Source organism: Hydractinia symbiolongicarpus, chromosome 5, assembly GCF_029227915.1.
Source record: "Hydractinia symbiolongicarpus strain clone_291-10 chromosome 5, HSymV2.1, whole genome shotgun sequence".
NCBI classification, from domain to species: domain Eukaryota; kingdom Metazoa; phylum Cnidaria; class Hydrozoa; order Anthoathecata; family Hydractiniidae; genus Hydractinia; species Hydractinia symbiolongicarpus.
Genome location: NC_079879.1, coordinates 33,312,411 through 33,331,979, shown reverse-complemented (window position 1 = coordinate 33,331,979; position 19,569 = coordinate 33,312,411). Strand labels below are relative to the sequence as shown.

The 19,569-nt window shown below is 32.5% G+C and overlaps 2 protein-coding genes across 2 annotated transcripts; one reads left to right on the top strand and one right to left on the bottom strand.

Annotated features, from left to right (window-relative positions):
• The first annotated feature begins 4,695 nt into the window (after positions 1-4,695).
• On the top strand, positions 4,696-8,541 carry LOC130646322 (uncharacterized). The gene is made up of 4 exons (XM_057452494.1): positions 4,696-4,918; positions 5,972-6,437; positions 7,060-7,204; positions 7,285-8,541. Exons 1-4 carry the CDS (start codon positions 4,892-4,894, stop codon positions 7,514-7,516), a joined length of 870 nt encoding a protein of 289 aa, XP_057308477.1. The 5' UTR covers positions 4,696-4,891; the 3' UTR covers positions 7,517-8,541.
• A 2,542-nt stretch (positions 8,542-11,083) lies between these two features.
• On the bottom strand, positions 11,084-12,114 carry LOC130646128 (uncharacterized). The gene is made up of 3 exons (XM_057452267.1): positions 12,088-12,114; positions 11,719-12,004; positions 11,084-11,523 (listed from the first exon to the last, which is right to left on the bottom strand). The coding sequence occupies exons 1-3, from the start codon at positions 12,112-12,114 to the stop codon at positions 11,084-11,086; spliced, it is 753 nt and encodes a 250-aa protein (XP_057308250.1).
• Positions 12,115-19,569: the final 7,455 nt, after the last annotated feature.

Below are 19,569 nucleotides of genomic sequence, written 5' to 3'. Positions count from 1 at the left end.
ATCCTTAAAGCAAAGTTCTTTGTGAGCGTCAAAATCGGACAATAAAAGACTCTTTGGTGAAAGTTCTCGAAGAAAATCCGAAAGAATGGCCTATTATCGACGGTATACAGGGACGGATCTAGGGTTGGGCAGCCTAGGTAATTGCCTAAGCCTAATTTTGTGACCTACTAGAGAAAAAAAATTCTATAGATAGAATAATCTATAAAAAAAAATTAAATTATTTTTATAAATTTATTTTTAGCATCCGCCGATTTCGACTTCATAACGATGTGGCGTTTTATCGATTTTTATTTATTTTACTCAAATAAGCAAACCCGGGACGATCTTAGGCAAAGTGTCGATTCGCCTAAAACGTCCGCGGGTTTTAAAGTTCCGAATGAACGAAAATCACAGATGGAATAAAAAACGCCTAAAACTTCCGCGGGTTTTCAAGTTCCAATGAATGAAATTCTGGAATGTGAAGAAAAAACGCCTATAGCGTCCGTGGGTTTTAAGTTTAAACGCCTAAACCGACCACGGCTATGGTTACATGGACAAGTGGATGTTTCTTTTTCAATATGGTTTACTTGGGTCAGGTCCAATTGCAGGGAGCACTTCAAATGTCTAGAATATCAAAGTAATTGTACGCTACCTAAGTTAAATGAAGAAGTTTTGAATTTGGAAACCCTTTTAGATATTGAAAGGATTGGAAATGCTGGAGGGAAATATTTTAGCCACGTGTGGCATGTTGTTTTCTCAAACCAAACCTTCGTCTGCCTCTGCAAGAGACAATAAATTCATTGCTTTAAAGTAAGTAATACTTGAAATATTTTAGTTTTAGCTGTTCCTGAATTTTAGGCACTTTTGTGTCAAGAACTATTCTTAAAAGTGACAAACCACCAGATGTTCTTACAAAACATGTGATTAAAATCTTTTTCTTATCAAAACAAAAGGTTTTAACTTGACCTCGATCAAATGTATTGTTTGTTTATAAAAGTACAATACTAAACGAGATAACTGAGGCAATTTATGTAAACACTGTCTTGGCGGTCAAAAGATGTTTTGGTGTGTATGTTAAATTTGGTATAGAGTGTATTACTAGCTATCTACCTGTATGTGTATTAGTTTGAATTTTGTTAGTTTTTTTGTTTAACGTCTTAAGGTCACAGGCTTCGTGTAGGCTTCGTGTAGACGTTTATGCAACTGTGTGTCTTTGTTGCTGTTTGGGAGAGAAAACATTCTTGTAAGATAACTAAGAGACGTCAGCATTTTCGGTGATGACGTCATCACATTAGGTGACATATGGAAAAAACGCTCTAACTTTGAATTTTGTTAATTTAATTGCGATGAATTTAGTAACAATAATAATAAAAACACAAAATAATATAACAATATAAACTAAGAATTGACATAAAGCTTTTAAAAACATGTAAAAAAAAATTTTATTAAAAAAATTTATTTAAAATTTTTACTCAACATAAAAAAAGTGTTGTTGTGGCAACACTTCGGCATAATTCCCCAAAAATTTTTTTTGGAAAATAAAGTTCAATAAAAGTTAGGAAAAGTCACAAAATTTGAAGGTGTAACTATAAACACATAAAAAGTTATTAAAAAAAGTTTAGGAGGGGGGGGGGGGGCTGAATCACCCCTCCAGCACGAATAGGGTTAATTCTTATTCTGTGGCGGTGTGGATGCTTTTTTAAGAAAGTGGCTTATTGATTGTATATATTGCTGATGTAAATGCTAAAAGAAATCGTATACAGTGCAAATGAGATTATTTTTATTCGAAATAGTCATGTACAAAAACTTCCTGATCATACTGATTTTACCAAATCTCCGAATCAGTTTCTTAAACGTTAAAAGGAAGTTGGATAACGGTTGCTAAACAACATAAAAACGACGTTGATTAAACGTCACAAGACGTTGTTTCAACGTTGAAAAGAAGTTAAATAACGGTTGCGAGAACATTTCTAAAAACCATAAAAACAACGTTGATTAGACGTTGTTTCAACGTTAAAAGGACGTCGGAAAAAGACGTCAAAAAAACTTTCATTTTCAACGCAAAATCAACGTCTACTTTAAAGGAAGAAACTTTCGCTGGAAGAAAGTTTCGTGGTTTCCGCGAAAGTTTTTTCCCGAGAAATGCGAAATTTTTGCGGTTCTTCTGAACCGCGAAACTTTCTTCCAGGGAAATTTTCTTCCTTTAAAGTATTCAATGTAACATGCAACGTCTTTTTAACGTTGAAGTGCCTACTGGGTAAAATGTAAAAAAATCGGGAAATCGGAATAGTCATGGTCCAAAACATGCAAAAGAATTTAACTTGATGAAACAAAGATGTGTAAGTTTTAAGTTCTAAGGATAATCCTAACAAAATTCATTATAATTTTCCGATCATAAGGATTTCATAGAGGCTTTTAGGGGTAGTTTAGAGTAAAAGCCAATATCAAAGCCTCTGAAAGGAATGGGGCCTAAAAATTCGGCATGCAGGTGTTTAATAGATAAATATTGAAACTCAGTAAGTATCATAGCATGCAACATAGCATAAAGGAGTTATTAAAACAACAAAAATATCGGCAGAATCCCCCCCCCCCCCTCCTCCCCCAAATATTTTGAAACTTCTCCGGTTTTTCATTCGCAAAAGTACTTTATTGCTTTGAATAATCTAAAAGGGTTAGAATTTCGGAGAGAAACGAATGCTTTGAAATATGCTAAAGTATATTAAAATTTATGTGTTTTTAAATAAATTCGACGAAGTATTCAATCTTCAAGATGGTTGCTGGAACAGAGATTTAATTCGACAAATCAGATATCGAAATTATTCAGTCTCACTTTGATGGTATTAAACTTCTAATATCACAAGCTTGACTGAATAATTTTTTATATCTGATTTAAAATCTGAATATCTGTTTATTATAGTTGATAGTGTGGGTTGTTGGATGAATGAGAAGTAGAAAAAATGACTAATTATCGAAATAACACCCATAAAAAAACATGTTATGGTGTCAAACCTATTATGGAATATTTGAATTTTCACTCTGATTAAGAAGTTCTCCATTTTTTGTGATTTTTTACTTGTCAGCTAGAACCAGTTTTTTACATTGACTATTTTAGCTATTTTTTGGTTTTCCACAACATTACTCTTAACACCTACTTGAAGAGTGTTGCATCACGCTGAATCAAATAAACTTTTTTTATGAAGTTAAAGTTACTACTTCACTTGCACACAGCATTAGTTTTTTGTGAGCACGTTTTCTGAAGCCTTTCCAAATGTTTGCACATCGTTTGTCTAAAGACTCGACTGCTTGGAATTTTTAAAAATCTTTGTTAGTTCTATAGAAAAATGACTTAAAGGTTTTGCTCGGTATGCAAAGTTGTGACATTATCAAATAACGCTAAAATATTTCATTGCTGTTATCGAACATAATTATAAGTAACTAAAAATTTGTGTAAATTTATGTAAAATGCTCAAAACATTAAAAAGTGTAGCAATCTAACTGCATTTAGCATAAGAATTATTAAGGATTTTGGTGTAGCTAGCCAAACTGTTTTTGACTTTTTTAATGTCAGAGGTACCAAAAGCTGTCTAGATAGCCACAACCCAAAATACAATTATATCAAACTGAATGAAAACTTCCAAATACCAGGAATAAATAAAGATAGCCAGCTTTTGAGCAGAATTTTAACTTAAAATCTACGTTTGTAGCCAAAAATCTTAAAATTAGTTTGTTTAAGATTTATACATGGCTAGAAACCGTGATGATATTTTAATCTTAACATGTGAAAACATACAGAGAATAAATATTCCTATAGTTACAAAGTAGTTAGAAGAAAAAAGGTGAAAAGGAGACCTAAAAAATTGACAACATCACTTTCAACTCAATATAGCCTTCGGAGCATGTTCATGTTTTTTTTTTCGGGTTCCACCGTGATGTGAAAATTAGGCTGCGTGCAATCAAAACGAAATCCGTAAAAATCGGGTTTTGCGGAAATTTTCCGAAATGAAGCTGCTAAACTCTTTTTAACGGAATACGGCTATTGTAAAAGAGATATGGGCGTGGCTTAAATGTAGTTTTTTAAAGAAAAAATGCGATGATATATACGCTGGCAACATCAATTTCTTAGAAATGGAACATATTGTGCGCTGACGTTTAAACGCTGGGAGATTAGAATCCAGCCTTTAGTATTTTATTTTCACATTAGCACGTGCATTTGAACCCACATCTATTACACATACTATTTTTGTTCTATCGCAAAGAGTTTTAAATGTGCTTTTTGTCAAAAGGTCGTTCGTTGTGATAAACCTTTGCAGCATGTGGGCGCCTTAAGCCATTCTGTATATTTGTGAAAGAACTTTTTACGTGGAGGGATTCACTAAAGGAGACGATCGATTTAGAAATTGATTCAGCCTCCTTACTCTTGGGTATAATTGACTAATCTTTTTTATTGATTTTATTTCACACGTTTGTTAATACCTTGCTGTGTGTTATAATACTCAGGAAATTTCATTTAATTCAACTCAATACAGAGTAAGGCTAAGCTTATAGAGGAAATAGAGATGCAAATTCTTAGATGATCTTTAATCACAATGCATTGACCGTGTTTCTACACACCCACTTTCTCTTTTATTTAAACAAAACTTAACACAATCACGGCATCGCAAAAATATCATATTTATATCCTATGCAGAGTAATAATATAGAAACCATGATGCTTTAGAAGGGAGTGAGAAAAACCACTGCGGTGTAAATTTATTTTGTCGCTATTGAGAAATTATTATTCATAGGAATAAATAGATTATCACCGAATGCGTAGGTGAATTACTTAAATGCTGGGAATTAATTTTTGAGCATCAGAAAAAATCCGAACAGACTCACGATTCTGCAGTTAGTATAGACGCTTAGCAATAGAAATATGGAAGCAAAATACCTCGATAAAATGGTAAGAAAATGCTAAAATTTTCTTAGGATTTTCTGTTTTAACAAGTAGGATAGAAGATATGCTTTTTATATAAGAATATGCTTTATAAGAATATGAGGCCGGTATTCACTCAACTATTAAGAATATTTACACAATCTGCAGACTAATTTTGCATAGGGAGTAGAATGAAACGACTTCTTATTATCAAGCAAATTTTTGTCCAACTGTATATCTATTCACCAAACGAATCACCTTTTTTAATATGTCAGTGTCTATACTGAATTCTAATTTCAGCCTGAAAATGGATGATCTTGTTCTTATAAAAAACAAGACGTATGATATACGCAAACAACATCGCGAATAAAGTTTACAAAAAGCTGTCTATCAAATTGGGATTTTTGTTACGAAGTTAGACACGACATATTTTACTATTCAGATACGCAATAATATTTGTTACACACTTATTTTTCAAAATTGATTTGTGAGACCTTCCTGAACGGAAAATTCCTCGAACTTTTAATTTTCGATGGGTCCGTCTTGGGTGAACCGACTGACAGGAAGAAGAAAGACCACAAACCCACAAACCCCAAAATTTGCGAAATTCATTAATTCAGTTAATTCTGCCTACATTCACTTTTAAAAAGTTTGGTGGAAACACCTTTATTTACTAGTTAGTTAAACAAGTGTTTTGAACACTTGTCTTATCTTTTTAAAAAAGAAAAAAGAAAAAAAAAGTAAAAATAGTTACCAAGATGAGATTCGAACACACGACGACTCCCGTGTCGGTGCTCAGAGAGGCAAAAATTTCTATTCTTGTAGGACACATTTGCGTTTTAATACAAGCTCACGAGCTTGTAACAAGCTCACGAGCTTGTAAGCTTGTAACAAGCTCACGAGCTTGTAAAAAGTGTACTGTCTTGAAAGTTTAATTTGTTTGGTACTGGAAAAAGTATTATTTGTATTAAAAGTTTATTTTCCCATAAACTGATGAATATCGCACATTTTTCTGATACAAATACCAGATGAAGCGATTAACGTAACTAATTTTACATTGTTATTTCATTTCAATTTAAGATATGGTTTTCAGTTATACTTGGTGCTGTCATGAACCTATCATGTGGCTATACTAATATTCTTGGTGAAGTAAGAGAGGTTGAAAAAGATGTAAAAAATATTAAACAGGAATTGAAAAGTTTACATGCTAGGAAGGACGTTGAAAGCTCAGGCTACTTATCGAAAAAAGACATAGACGAGGAAATCAGAAAAAAGAATGAAGAGATTCTACATAATTATTTGGACGTTTTGCCAGAACTTGTTCCAGATTTGTTTGCAGTGAATTATACCAATTCGAAACGGAAGATGTTGCGTTTAGTACGAAGAAAATTGAAACGACGAAAACATCACTTTCACAAAACTTGTGGTAGAAGATACACTGTGCTGGAGAAATGGTTAGAGGCACAGCTGCAAAATGTCCAAAAAAGAGCTGCCAAAAAATATATAAATAACTGTACGAAGATAGATGCAAAGAATCGCAAAACAGGTAACGCAAGTTTCACTTATTCTCACTTTCATATCGAGGCTACATTACGTAATTTAGTTTATGAGTAGGTCTATTCTTATCGACATTAAAATAAATTTAATATTTAGTACTTGCCAAAAATATTTTCTGGATTTTAAAATTTTAAATCTTTATAATAATATCTAAATTCTCAAGCGCAGCTCTATTTCAGACCGCGCAATCAGGAGGATAAGAATGCAAAAATAAATAAAATCTGCAAAACTTTGATCATTTTGTCCTAGCTTTTACTTCTCGATAATAAACAAAGTGCTAAGCAAGCAGCCAACCAGATAATTTAAGCATAGGTCACCTAAATTTTTTAAATGGAAAATGAACATGTATTATGTTCTCCGACCCCATGACTCGATTCTGGTAACTTTTAGTACTAAACCTACCCAAAGTTTCTTATGTAATGAGACAACTTATAAGTCTTACTTCGTTTCATACAAAAATGTTTTTTATTACTCACTTAATATGAACATTTACCTTTGGGTTTCATACCAATCCCCTAGAAAAGAGTGCTGTGACTTATATAGACAGTTACTTCACAATAATTACTTTTCTATTAAAAAAAGACCTAAATAACCGTACTATAATTTCACAGGACGTGACGATATTGGCAAAAGAGGAGAGAATCATAGATATCCATCAACTACGACATTGTTTTGCAGTGATAAAGGTGATTATGAGAGTGATGGTTCGGTGACAATGTGCAAAGAATGTTTAGTACGAACTGACTTAAGCGAAAGGTAAAAATAAATTTGTCCATACAAGCACCTGTCATGATTCTTTTTTTTCAACTTCCCATGGCTTTATGTTTATATTACAGGGTATTTCCGCGATATATTCATGAAGTAACGTGTGGAGATGCTTTCAACGACAACTTTTGTTTTTCTGGCGAGGGGATGTGTGTCGAAAATTACATATATGTGACATTTTTAATTGATGACAATGAAGTAGGAATGGACAGATTGTGTGAATGGAGGAAATACCAACAAGCAATTAGGACTTCATGTTCTTGTCAAATTATGAGTACCTCATTTTTTAGAGGCTTTCTTTAAAACATGTTACACACACTTTTAGAGATTCATGACTTTATAAATATTTCGTCACTGTTTATAATACACATCTTTTTATTTATAAAATTATATTTTTTTGTAGTTTTTTTTCTTAAAATTTAAAACGCGTTTTAGTAAGATCATTGTCCATCCTTCAATTTCTCAATATTTCATAAGCTTAAAGTTAAACTAAAATCGAAGCCTAACGTTTCGTCAACTATGTTTTTTTCAAAAAAAGTTCTGGTAATATTTTACGATTCTACAAAGCATGGTGGTTTGAGCCTGCTGTATAAAAGCATCAGAAACTTTGAACAGAAAATACGATTCTTCCTGGAACTAAAGTAATTGGATCTTAAGCAGATCGTTGTTATTTGGAGAAATTTCGAGGTTCTAGTGACGTCACTGAGAGCTGACATAAGCAAAAAGTTATTTGAATCATTTCGTTTTTTTTATGACATACTTTATATGCCCTAAGTTTAATTTTATTTTAGTAAGCCTAAAAATAGGAATCCGTCTCCCAATCATAATATGTTTAAAAAAACATGGACCAAATGGGGCTAGGTTCAAATGGTGTAGCCTTTGTTTGATCAAGCGTAGCGATAGCGCAAAATGCCATGACAAAAAAGGCCAGGAATATAAAGATCATATAGAATAACATGACCGTTTAAGAATTACATAATCTAACAGAAGTATCTGTTGTGGGAAAGAAAGAGCTTAATCCATTTGGCGTTAATTAATGAAAAAAGAAATTACGCCACTGCAGGTGGCCAATTACGCCAATAGATTCAAAGTGGTCAATTATGCCAATAGCTTCAAAGTGGGAAAAATGATCTTTTTTTTCAATAACATTTGATATAATTCTGATTATATTAACACAAAATGATCTATGGATGTTGTTCCTTTTAATTAACGTCCTTCTTACGTCCTTAACCTTCTCACGAATAATTAGGAATAAATAACAGATATGTCGAAAGGAGGTCTGTTTATACAAGTTGAATAATACTTCTCGCGAGCGTCTCTATGAAGAACTTGGTCTTGAGAGCCTTAGCGACAGGCGTTGGTATTGCAGACTTGTTTTCTTTTTCATTATTGTATCAGGTACCTGGCTATCTAGGTTCATTGCTTCCCTTGAAGCAAAGTTCTTATGACCAGGCTAGAAGTAATTTGTTTAGGAATTTTAAAACCAATACTGAATATTTTAAGAATTCTTTTTTCCCGTACTCATTGAATGAGTGGAATAAACTTGGGCCCGATTTGAAAAATTTAATATCAATCTCAAAATTTAAAACAAGTCTTCTTAATTTTATTAGGCCAAAAATGCGTCCTGTGTATAAAATCCACGATCCTCGTGGACTAACACTAATAACCCGATTGTGCGTAAACTTTAGTCACCTTAGAGAGCATAAATTCAGACATAATTTTTGCGATACCTTAAATCCTCTTTGCAGTTGTGGTCTTGAAATCGAGTAATCACTATCTCTTGCCCTGTTCTTTTTACACGCATATAAGAAAAACACTCATTGACAATATTAATAATACCATAGGTCCAATATCAGACCTCTCGGATGATACACTAGTTAATTTACTTCTCTATGGCAATGATATTTATAATACAGAACAAAATTGTTTTATACTAAAAACCACTATTGTTTTTGTAAAGTCATCTGAAAGATTTGATGTTCCATTATTATAAACAAACCCCCTCAACCTCGTCAACAGTATTTTCTTTTAATTTTCTCACAGTTTTATTGTCTAATTTATGTGCAGTACCCCACAGACAGATTTTTCTATCGTGGGGTATGAAGAGTTTTGTATTCGTCCTCTTTTTGTTTTGTAATTTTGTGTTTGAATATATATATAAAAAAAAAAAAATTGAATAATTACAGTCCTATGAATAAAAACCCACCCACTTGAATTAACACACTTCCCAACTAACGATTCACAGATAATTACCAAGCTCTTCCCCCATTTTCCCTCCTAAATAACCCCCTTTACAATTATGTTACCGAGAGAATTCTACACCCGACAAGTGACGCAGGGACTTCGGGTCGGTATTTCTTATTTTTGTTGCGGTATGGAAAAAAATAATAGTTACGTCTTTCAAGTGGAATTTAAGCAGAGAATGTTTTTAGAAGTTTAAGCAACCCAAAATTACTGAAACATTTGACATAACATTAATGCTTCACGCCATTGAAGAAAAAGCTAATTATATTAGCCGATATTTTTATTAAAAAGTTATCATAAAATATGCGATCCTTGGACAGATCTTTAAACACTAAAGAAATATATGTGATTTAAAACAAGGCTAAACATACTTTAAAATACATCGCAGCGTTATTATTCAAAGACTAACCGTTTCTTTAATCACCTAACATGAGTACAAATGAAGTTTTAATTGTTACAACTTGTAAATACATGACAGAATGTTGAATTCTGTTGCAAAACCTTCTTTTGTTTTCCCTAAACTTAATGTCCATTTTCGTTCCAATGCTGCCAGTATGAATAGACTTTTACTGTTATTTATGCTAATTAATACTAATAGTGGTTTTTTGTTAACAATAGACCTTTCTGAATTTCCTAATTATGCCAAACTCAATTAAAGCGGTCGATATTAAAAATGTTTCTTACCCTAAGTTCCTAAGGTAGAACAAATTACCTAATTTCGTAAATATTTTTGTTTGTTAAGTGCCTCAATTTGGAGCTTAAGGTTCCGGTCAAACCCTTTATATAGCCGAGCCTTTTCAAAATCTAAATAAAATCCGACCAGAATATTATATTGCTTTAAGAACTTTATTTTTGTCATGATAATTTAATATTTTATCTGAGTACCCTTTTTTAAAGAGCACAAAACCAATATAAAATTTTGCATGACGTCATAATTATTGTAATTTATGAAATTCAGGAAAGGTATGTTGGAAGCATCGTTCAGGCACAACGTAAGGCGTAATATAAAGTTTACTGATATATAAAAGGAACATGTATTTAGATAAACAGTTATTGGCCAACAACCAGTCAGCATAGATTGAATTTTAAGGAGTGATTTGTTTTATGCCAGGGTTTGTTTTGGTTTTAGAGGTGAGAAATATTACCGGAAAAAAACGACGAAATGATTAATGTGTTCTGATAACATAAACTATTCTATATTGCAGTCATATAGTGCAATCTAATTTACCTTAGTTAGGTAGAGAAACATTTTGCATCTATGATATTTTACCCATGATAACTGTTATTAGTTATTGTTAGTATAGCTATCAAATTAAAGGGTATTTAAAGCTCCCATTTAAGCTGAAAAAGCTGTGCAAGCAAAATAACCGTTCAACTAGATATCCAGCTTATTCTTGTGCTTAGCACCTAACAGAAAGGATCGATTTCTTTTATAGTTATCAACAGAACATGCAACTCACAATCATTTGCATTGAGTAAAAAACCAAAAAGTTACTGGCCCGTTGATACCAGATGGGGCTTGCTCAAAGATATTAAAGTTACCACTGGATTTTTTGAATCATTAAATTAATATAAATAAATACGTACAAAAAAATTAGAAAAATTGGTTTTGAAAATGTCTTGTTCTCAGGCAAGATCTGAGAACTCTCTATTCATCTTGTACAGGATCCAACGCAGACAAAATGTGACTGTTACTCGTTTGATTCTTGGTTGGTATAAACAAGAAGAAGATTTTTCCTCAGCATTTCCAATAAGATCTTCAATTAACTCTTTCACAGAGGCATCAGCAGAATGAAATTTTTCTTCCAACTCTAAATGTTGCTTTCGAATTGCTTCGTTTTCGTTTTGTTTAATATCGATCTCTTTAGATAAATTCGCAATTTGGTTTTCTTTCTGACAAATCTTCTGCTCTTCTTGTAACTGTGAAAGAGATATTTTCACAGCTTGTTCCGTCATTAATTTTGCAAACGTGATTGTGTTTGCTTCGAAAGCCGCTTTCTCGTTTTCCTTCATTAGAAGTAGTTGTTGGTTATTTTTCTTAGTACGCTCTTCGCTTTTTAATCTTTCTAAACGCAAATCACAAATACGTTTGGTCTGTCTGGTGTTTTGGGCTTTCAGAAATATGATTTTATTTTCCAATCGTATACATTGATCTCCGTGTTCTCTTTCTTTTTCATTTGCCTTCACAAGCTTTTATTTAAGCAGCTCGTCTTCTGTTTCAGCCGTTTCAATTTTTTTTTTGCATTCTTGAACAATTTCACCTAAACACTGGTTTTGTTTTTTCATATTGTGTAACTTTCCGTCAAGCGTACCATTTTTTAGCTTTGTTTTAGAAAGCTCCTTCTGAAGAATTGTATTCTGTTCTGATGTGGCATTAAAAGCTGATTTTAATCTTTCTTCATGAATTTTCATGGACACAATAGCATTTTCTATGCTATCAATGATGGAAGTTTGGGCTTCAATATCTTTGTTTAAGGATTGAATTAACTTTGTATTTGAATGCAATTGCTCTTCCATCATAGCGATTGCAATGTCTGCTTCTTCTTTCTAGGAAATAAAACACAGAGTTTGCTAACTATTTGGGAAATTCCGACTTACTGCAATCTATACCTTGAGGGAAGAAAATTAACCAGACAAATACCAGTTTGACATATCATTTGTCAACTCACAGATATTGGATAAGTAATCTCTAAGATTCATGTCTTGTTATCTAATTTTGTTGTGTTCTTTATTTCGTTTTTTCTTATTCCCTTTCTATTTCACGTAGAATACGCATTAAATAGAGTTTAAACCCTGATAAGCAAATCTCCATATTTTAAACACAGTTACAAAGAGAGTGTTGGTACTGACTAAAAAAGTTGAAATATTGTAGATTTTTGGTATCTTTAGGTGTGTTAGCTAGCTAAAATTATTCGAAAACTTAGATTTAGAATGACGTGAAAATACTTTTATTTTTCTGTTTGCAAAAGTAAATTTAGTAAATTTAGGTGGATTATTTCGTGGGGAGCGTAGCGGGCATTGCTCCTCCTGTCAAAATTCCGCCAAAAGCGGTCCGCTCCGTGCAGAAGAAAAAGTTTAACTAACTTAAACTCCTCCCAATAGAAATCAACAGGCGGAGCGGAAAAAATAAGCGGACATTGTTAAAAACAATAGCCACTCAGTTCTTTTTTTAGTCCACCTAGTGAAAAACCAGCTTAAGACTAAATGTACAGTTTAATAACATTCAGTGGAACGTTATATTACTCTGACCAGTTCAGAAAAGTAAAACTAGCTTGCTAATAGCCAGCATAGCTACAAATATTTGAAGAGTTCATTTCAAGCACTTCCTTCCCCAAAAGTCAATGTCAAAAATGAAATAGTTTTAGTTGACACTAAAAGAAGTACTCCAGGAATCTTAAAGCTTAAAAATGCACGTAAAGTTTAAACGGACCGTCTAAATGTAAGAAAAAAAAACTTACTGGGTAAACAGGAAAGATGTACTTTTTTCAGTTTCATAAGTTTTTTTAAAAGTTGACAACTTTTGACTCAACTTTTGCTAAGTTTTTTCTATTGAAATTAATAGAATAACAAGAAGCCCGATGGCTTGAAGATTTCCGCCATCAGCAGAAATAATAAGTATGGAATTAAAATATGTCATATAGTGTGATTCTCAGAGAACAAAAACGCAATGCACGTTATCTGCACCAAAGTTTAACAAGTTTAAAAACAAAGAAGCCCAGCGTAAATATCTTTTGTTCTGGGGACAAAACAAAGTATATAAGAACAAAGTCTCAAAATTTAAGAACATGTTAAGACTACAAATTCTTTTAATAAAAATATAAAAAATATATAAAAAATCCAAGCGCTACACTTTGTAGCATTTATCATCAAATTAGGGTAATACCATAAATTACAGAATAACCGCCCCCTGCTGAATAAGCACTTCTACATAATTAACCGCCCTGCCAATAAAGCGCCCCTTTTAATGGGTGAAATTAAATAAGCCCTGCCCATTAAAAGGCCCTGCACATTAAGAACATCCCAAGAATATTTATAGGCTACGTTTCAAAAATGTTAAAAACATTTCAAGGGCTTTTTACCATTTTCATGTTCTTATAATAAAAGAATGTGTGCATATAAATAAAAAAATAAAATATTTTACATATAGTATTCTCTAAAAATATAAAAGCTTTAACTTGATGTCTTTGAAATTGATCTAGAAAATTGTGGATATTTTTTTATATATGCAAATTCTTTTACGTAACATTGAACTTCTGAATGTATCCGTATTTAGGCGTTACTCTAACTCTCTCGCTCAATTCGAAAATGCCGACAGTGGATGTTTTGATAAGGGCTAATCTAAAAAAAAAATGAGAAACAATAATACAATTGGATACTTGTCCATACACAACATATCTATCTCTCATTTATTCCTCCATCCAATTTTAAAACCATCAGGACAGAAAACTTATATACGAGACAGGTAAAGTATATATACATGTTTTTATTTACAGTGTTCACAACACATGTAAGAAAGACTAATACAAAAATGATTATTAATTGTGAAAATATTTGATTATACTTCTTTAAAATTGTGTACAACATCGGTGAAACAGAATTTCAGTGTAATATCACCAGACAGACGACGAAAAAACCTATTTTCTTCCAAGTTTAAACCTGCCTAATTTTAATGGGGTTAGGTTGTTTTATAATAACTTTTTACTTTTTATGCTTTATTAGCGTTTTACACTCATAATTTTGTTCTTATATTTAGTCTATGAAGGTGTTCAAACATCAGCCTTTCTAATTTCATTTATTTCTTGTTCGCAAAAAACTCCCAACATGAACTACTCTTTGCCTGATGTAAGTTGGAAAGCTCGGTTTCATGTGGGCAATTTATATTTTGTTTGTGATTGTATGCTCCCATACACAAATTGCAGTTACCTTTAAAGAGAAATTTATAAGAAAATGAGAACAAAACTTATATATGTAAATCAAGTCACATCTAACTGCAATATAAACACGTCAGCGAATACATGCCAACGTGAATCGAGAATTTTTGTTAACACCTGGGCATTTGCCTCGGCCGATTGCAGTATCAACGATGTTGTAAATTATAAAGGCTAAACGTATATAATGTGGTCTGGATTTTCAGCTTACGGAATAAAATATATGTCTCAGTTATAATATAGATGTAAAAAACTATTAAAAGATAATAAGTATATATATAAGTGAGCAATGCGCTAATCTTGGAAATAACGTTTAAAAAATAATAGTCTATGACTTATCACCTGGATTTTTTACTCTGTCTATTTGTGTTTTTTGGGGTATGGAAATATAAACACCATTGTGTCACAATGAAACATGTCTAGCTAGCTACAATATAATAGGGTTTACTGTAGCAGTGGAAAAGTGATTTTACAAAATTCAAGTAAAATTTTATCTAATTGAAGCTTAAAAAAATATTTTGTAAATGCTTCTGCTGGTTGGTTAGGGAGTTTACAAAGCAAGTTCAACAAAGTGCCCAAGCTTTCCGTTAAAAAATCTTAAAGTTACCGAAATAGTTAATTAGAACCCTTGTAAAAAATAATATAAGGGGTACCTACGTCCAGTTGGCTGACTATTAACCCAACTAAAAATTTGCTTTTCTGGTAGCTAGCTAGCTTTAGCTATTCTAAAGTTAGATAGCTTGGTGACTAGACAAAAGGCATGTGCAGATCAGCTATAAGACACCAGCTAGCTAATCAAAATACAATAATTCTTACCTCATACCCAGTATGCTATAATATATACTACTCTGGAGTTCCCACCAGCAAGGCAAACCTAAACCCAAAGGACGCGATGCGCACAACCAGAATTCAAAGTGCTTTTGGTCATAGTCCAAAGCTTTGACCAAGGAATGTAGAATACTAGAAAATTGTGAAAATCAGATTATTTACAATCTTTACTCTTATTAGTTGTAAACAAAACGAAGCTTTCCTATTGGCTTTTCAAGTAATAACAGTGACAGGGACTGCGCAAATATTTTAGCCTAAAGTCTAAATATTACAACCTCCAGCCTGGCTGCACTGTCTCTCTCTGTATCCCTCAAGGCGATTTTAAAGATTCCGCCTCGCGTGGCGTTCGGCGGAAATCAATTAATGAGCTATTGTTTAAACTAAAGATTTGAGCATATTTTCTGTTTTTAATCACAACCGCTTTTCTTCTTCTACCATTATAGCTGCTGCTTCTATAACAATAACTGCAAAGGAAGATATACGTGTTTTTTCTTTGATATTTATTGTGAAAAGAGAGTTTTTTAAAAAAGTTATACATTTTATCTTAACGTGTAGACAGGTATATTAATTGCAACTAAACTTTTTTTCTAGCCTTTAGAGGTATAAGCAACATTTACTTTAAGGGAGCGGGAAAGGGACAGTAAAAAGAGATTTAAACATCAAGATTTTAATGCAAAAGACTTCTTATAACATTTTCCCAAATATTCTTTCCAAGGTTATAGGTATATAGGTTTGTTTCATGAGTAACCAACAAAGCATGTTGAACATTTGTTGCGTGAAATGTTATGTCACACTCCCTCTGCCACCACTTTGTCAATAATCATACATTTGTATCAAGCAGTGTTTTGGTTAACCTTAATACTTATTAAAATACTGTGCGTATTGTGAAATATTGCGAGTTAAGGTTCTTGTGTAACAAATTCAATATTCTGACACCATGTTATATTCAGATATGAGTGGATGTAAAAAGAGTAAACAAGTAAAGCTTTTCAGCTTGAGTCAGCCATCTTTGATAAAAATAACATGAGTAAAAACTATGTACAGGTCTAATCGATATATTGGGTTATAAAGCTATGCACAGGTGGATAAACAATCCTAGCTTAGCAGCTGTAGGCAGGGCTTATGGAAAGCTGGTCTATCTCAATAAAAAACATAATGTAAGAAATTGTTTCTTAAATTTTCCTTTATTTGACCCTGAAAAATCTTTGATTTGCAAGGCATGTATACCTTTCTTCATATCGGACTCGAGAAGGAATTACAGACGTCTCGTAAACCAGTTTCCCAAGTATTAAAAGTCGCATTTTTATAACCTCCACCCAAAGTGATTGTATCTGAGTGTATTTTCTTATAAAAAAGTCAAACACAGCAGAAATCATTAAATGCGATATTCCCGATGAAACCTTCTGAGGAATCACGTGAGCACACTACACAACAATCATTGAACGCACAACAATCATTGAACACAATAATGACTCCTTTCAAGGAGTCAAGAAGAATGAAACCCTAAAGTAGTCAAATGAGCACCTCAAGAGGGAGTCATTGCGGATTGACTCCTTCTTGCGTCTCAATTTGACTCCTTTTTGAGTCTTTGTGAAATGATTGCATTTAAGGTTTCATTTGACTCTTCTAAATTTATCAGTGTAGAGCTTATCATAAAGCTACACATATACTAAAGCTTTTTAAATGGCACTCAACTTTTCGAGGTTTTTCTATTCTATTCTGCTTCTCATCTTGTGCTCAAGACAACATTTTCTTATAATTTTATTTATCTTTATTATTTCATTTTCAAACAAGTTCATGGTCATTTGAGGGTCATATACCGTTCATTGTTGATCTCTTTCTAACCAATACAGGCAAGAGTTTTAATATGTTTTAAACATGTATTTTTGTCACAATTGATATATACGGCCACCAATCAGTGTGAAATTATTTCTAAAATTTCGATATGTTTACTCCCTTGCATAAAATAATGAAAATGCTCAGACGATATATCACAACGGTAAACTGTTTAATACCTACAGACAACACATTGCCAATTAAAATATGGTTAAAATGGAGTATTTTTGTGTCATTTGAAGTAAAAAGAATAAAAAAGTATGTTATGAAATTGTTAATGGAACCTACTTCGTTTGAATTGGTTTATTTTCATCAGCAACTGTCGCTATCTTTTCTTCCAGTGGTTTCAACTCTTCAGCAATCGTATCGTCATTACAGACGATTTCATCAGCAGGATTATTTGGAATAGTTTCCGTAACATGATTTTGTCCATTTCCTTTGCTTCTATTTTGTTTACCCTTATGTTTGCCTTTGTGTTTACCCATCACGAATGAACCCTTCCGTTTCGTTGAAATTAGGTGACATTAAAAACTTTTTTATATATGCACCTCATTTGATACGTAATCATTTATAAAATGACGTTATTTTTTTAAAAGTAGCCGTGGGACTGCGAAACATACAGTTAACTTTTCATGCAGTTTTATTTTCATTTCGTGGACAAAAGCATTAATTTAAGACATACTTTTACGTCAATGAACTTTGGTTCCCGGACAAGTTTATCTTTGCTGGTCTTACTTAACCAAATTAAATAAGGTCACGTGTCTTTGATGATTAACTTGAAAGCATTGTAAAGGTGGTTGATATCTGGTACTTAGTAAAAGATTCGTCGATTGTGTTTGTCGTTGTCGTAACAATACTCGTTGTCGTAACAATAGCGACCGTATGCATAGTGAACTGTCGTCTTAAAGCCTGACCTTACAATAAAGAAATTAAATAAATAAATACGCGCGAAAACTTATATAAAAAAATTGATATGTTACGAATAGAACCATATGCTTTTTTCTCAGACAGCTAAGAGAGTCTTTCTTATGTAAGTCATGTGATACGTTTAAGAATATGTTTGTCTTTCAAACTAAAGAAACTAAAAAAACAAACTAAAAAATTAAAATAAACTCGAAGAAATACCCTTACCAAGAAGATTAGGACAAACATTACGTACGAACTTCTTGAATAAAAATTATTATACGCGATAAAATACATTTTTTGTCAGGGAACAGAACTGATTGTAGAAAGGTTTGGATTAAAACCTTTAATTTCAATACATTTTCCTTGTTATTTATGGTGATATTTAAACTTGTACATATTGAACGAAATTAGTACGAATATGTGTCTCAGGTAAAATAAACAAATCTTCGAACATTTTCCTTGCCAACATGAAGCACCTTAGTTTCACGTTTAATTTATCAAAAAGATGGGGGTTTAACCTTAGTTTCACGTTTAATTTATCAAAAAGATGGGGGTTTAACATGTAATTCCCTTGTTAAAACTGTCATCTTCTATTCTATCTCTTCGTCCTCTTTGCTTAAGGTATCTAATGTGTTATAACAGTCACTAAGACACGAATAAATGTGACATCAACAAGAAATTATTTGCGAAAGAGGGATTAAAAGAAACTTGCCATGCTAAACTCAAAAGCTTTTCTTTTTGTTCGGTTGAATTGGGAAAATACACATAATAACAATGTTTTATAAAAAATTCAATGTTTGAGACAGTTGATTTTAGCACTTCACCGCAGGTTTAAATTAGGAAAAACAAAGAATAATGCATCTTGCGTTTTTGCAGTTGTCAAGCACAACGAGGAAGTGCATTTTAAATGGAAAATTTTTCTGAAAACTAATATTTGATGCTACAAAAAATACGTAAATAAACACACATAAAAAGTTTTCCTCCGCGACTAAGACTTTGTTTGTTGTCACCCCCTGGTTCTTTAGAAAAAACATCAAAAGGAAAATTTATTGAAATAAATATACAAGAGCTTTATGTTACGTTATCTGAAAAATACATGGCAGGATCAAAACAAAATAGAAATAGTGGTAAAATAGTTGTAAAGTATGCTTCTTGAGATTGAAACTAGCGCACTAACAATACCAATTGTTTTACATCTTCTTGCTCTATATGCACTTTACCATACCAAGAGTGTAAACAATGATTCCAATCAACGCATACATCTGGCGAATTTAAGTTTATCAGAACTACTCATATGTGTGCTATCACTGATTCGTCACATTCTACAAATTGGCAAAGTGAACCATTCTGTTGTGTATTACCTGTTGGTGTTCGAACATCTTGGAATTTCCATGCTATATTTAATAGCTATGATATTATTGACAATTGACAGGTTTTTAAAAGTTTATCTTCACTTTCGTTACATGTTTTACTTGCCTACAAGACAAACGAAAAAGATTTTATTTCTTGTCTGGGTGTTGGCTTTAATCGCGACCTTCTTATACATTGCACTGCTTGAGCATGACGAAGAGATGCTCTTCAGCAGGTGTTACATATATTTCTATCCAACTGCGG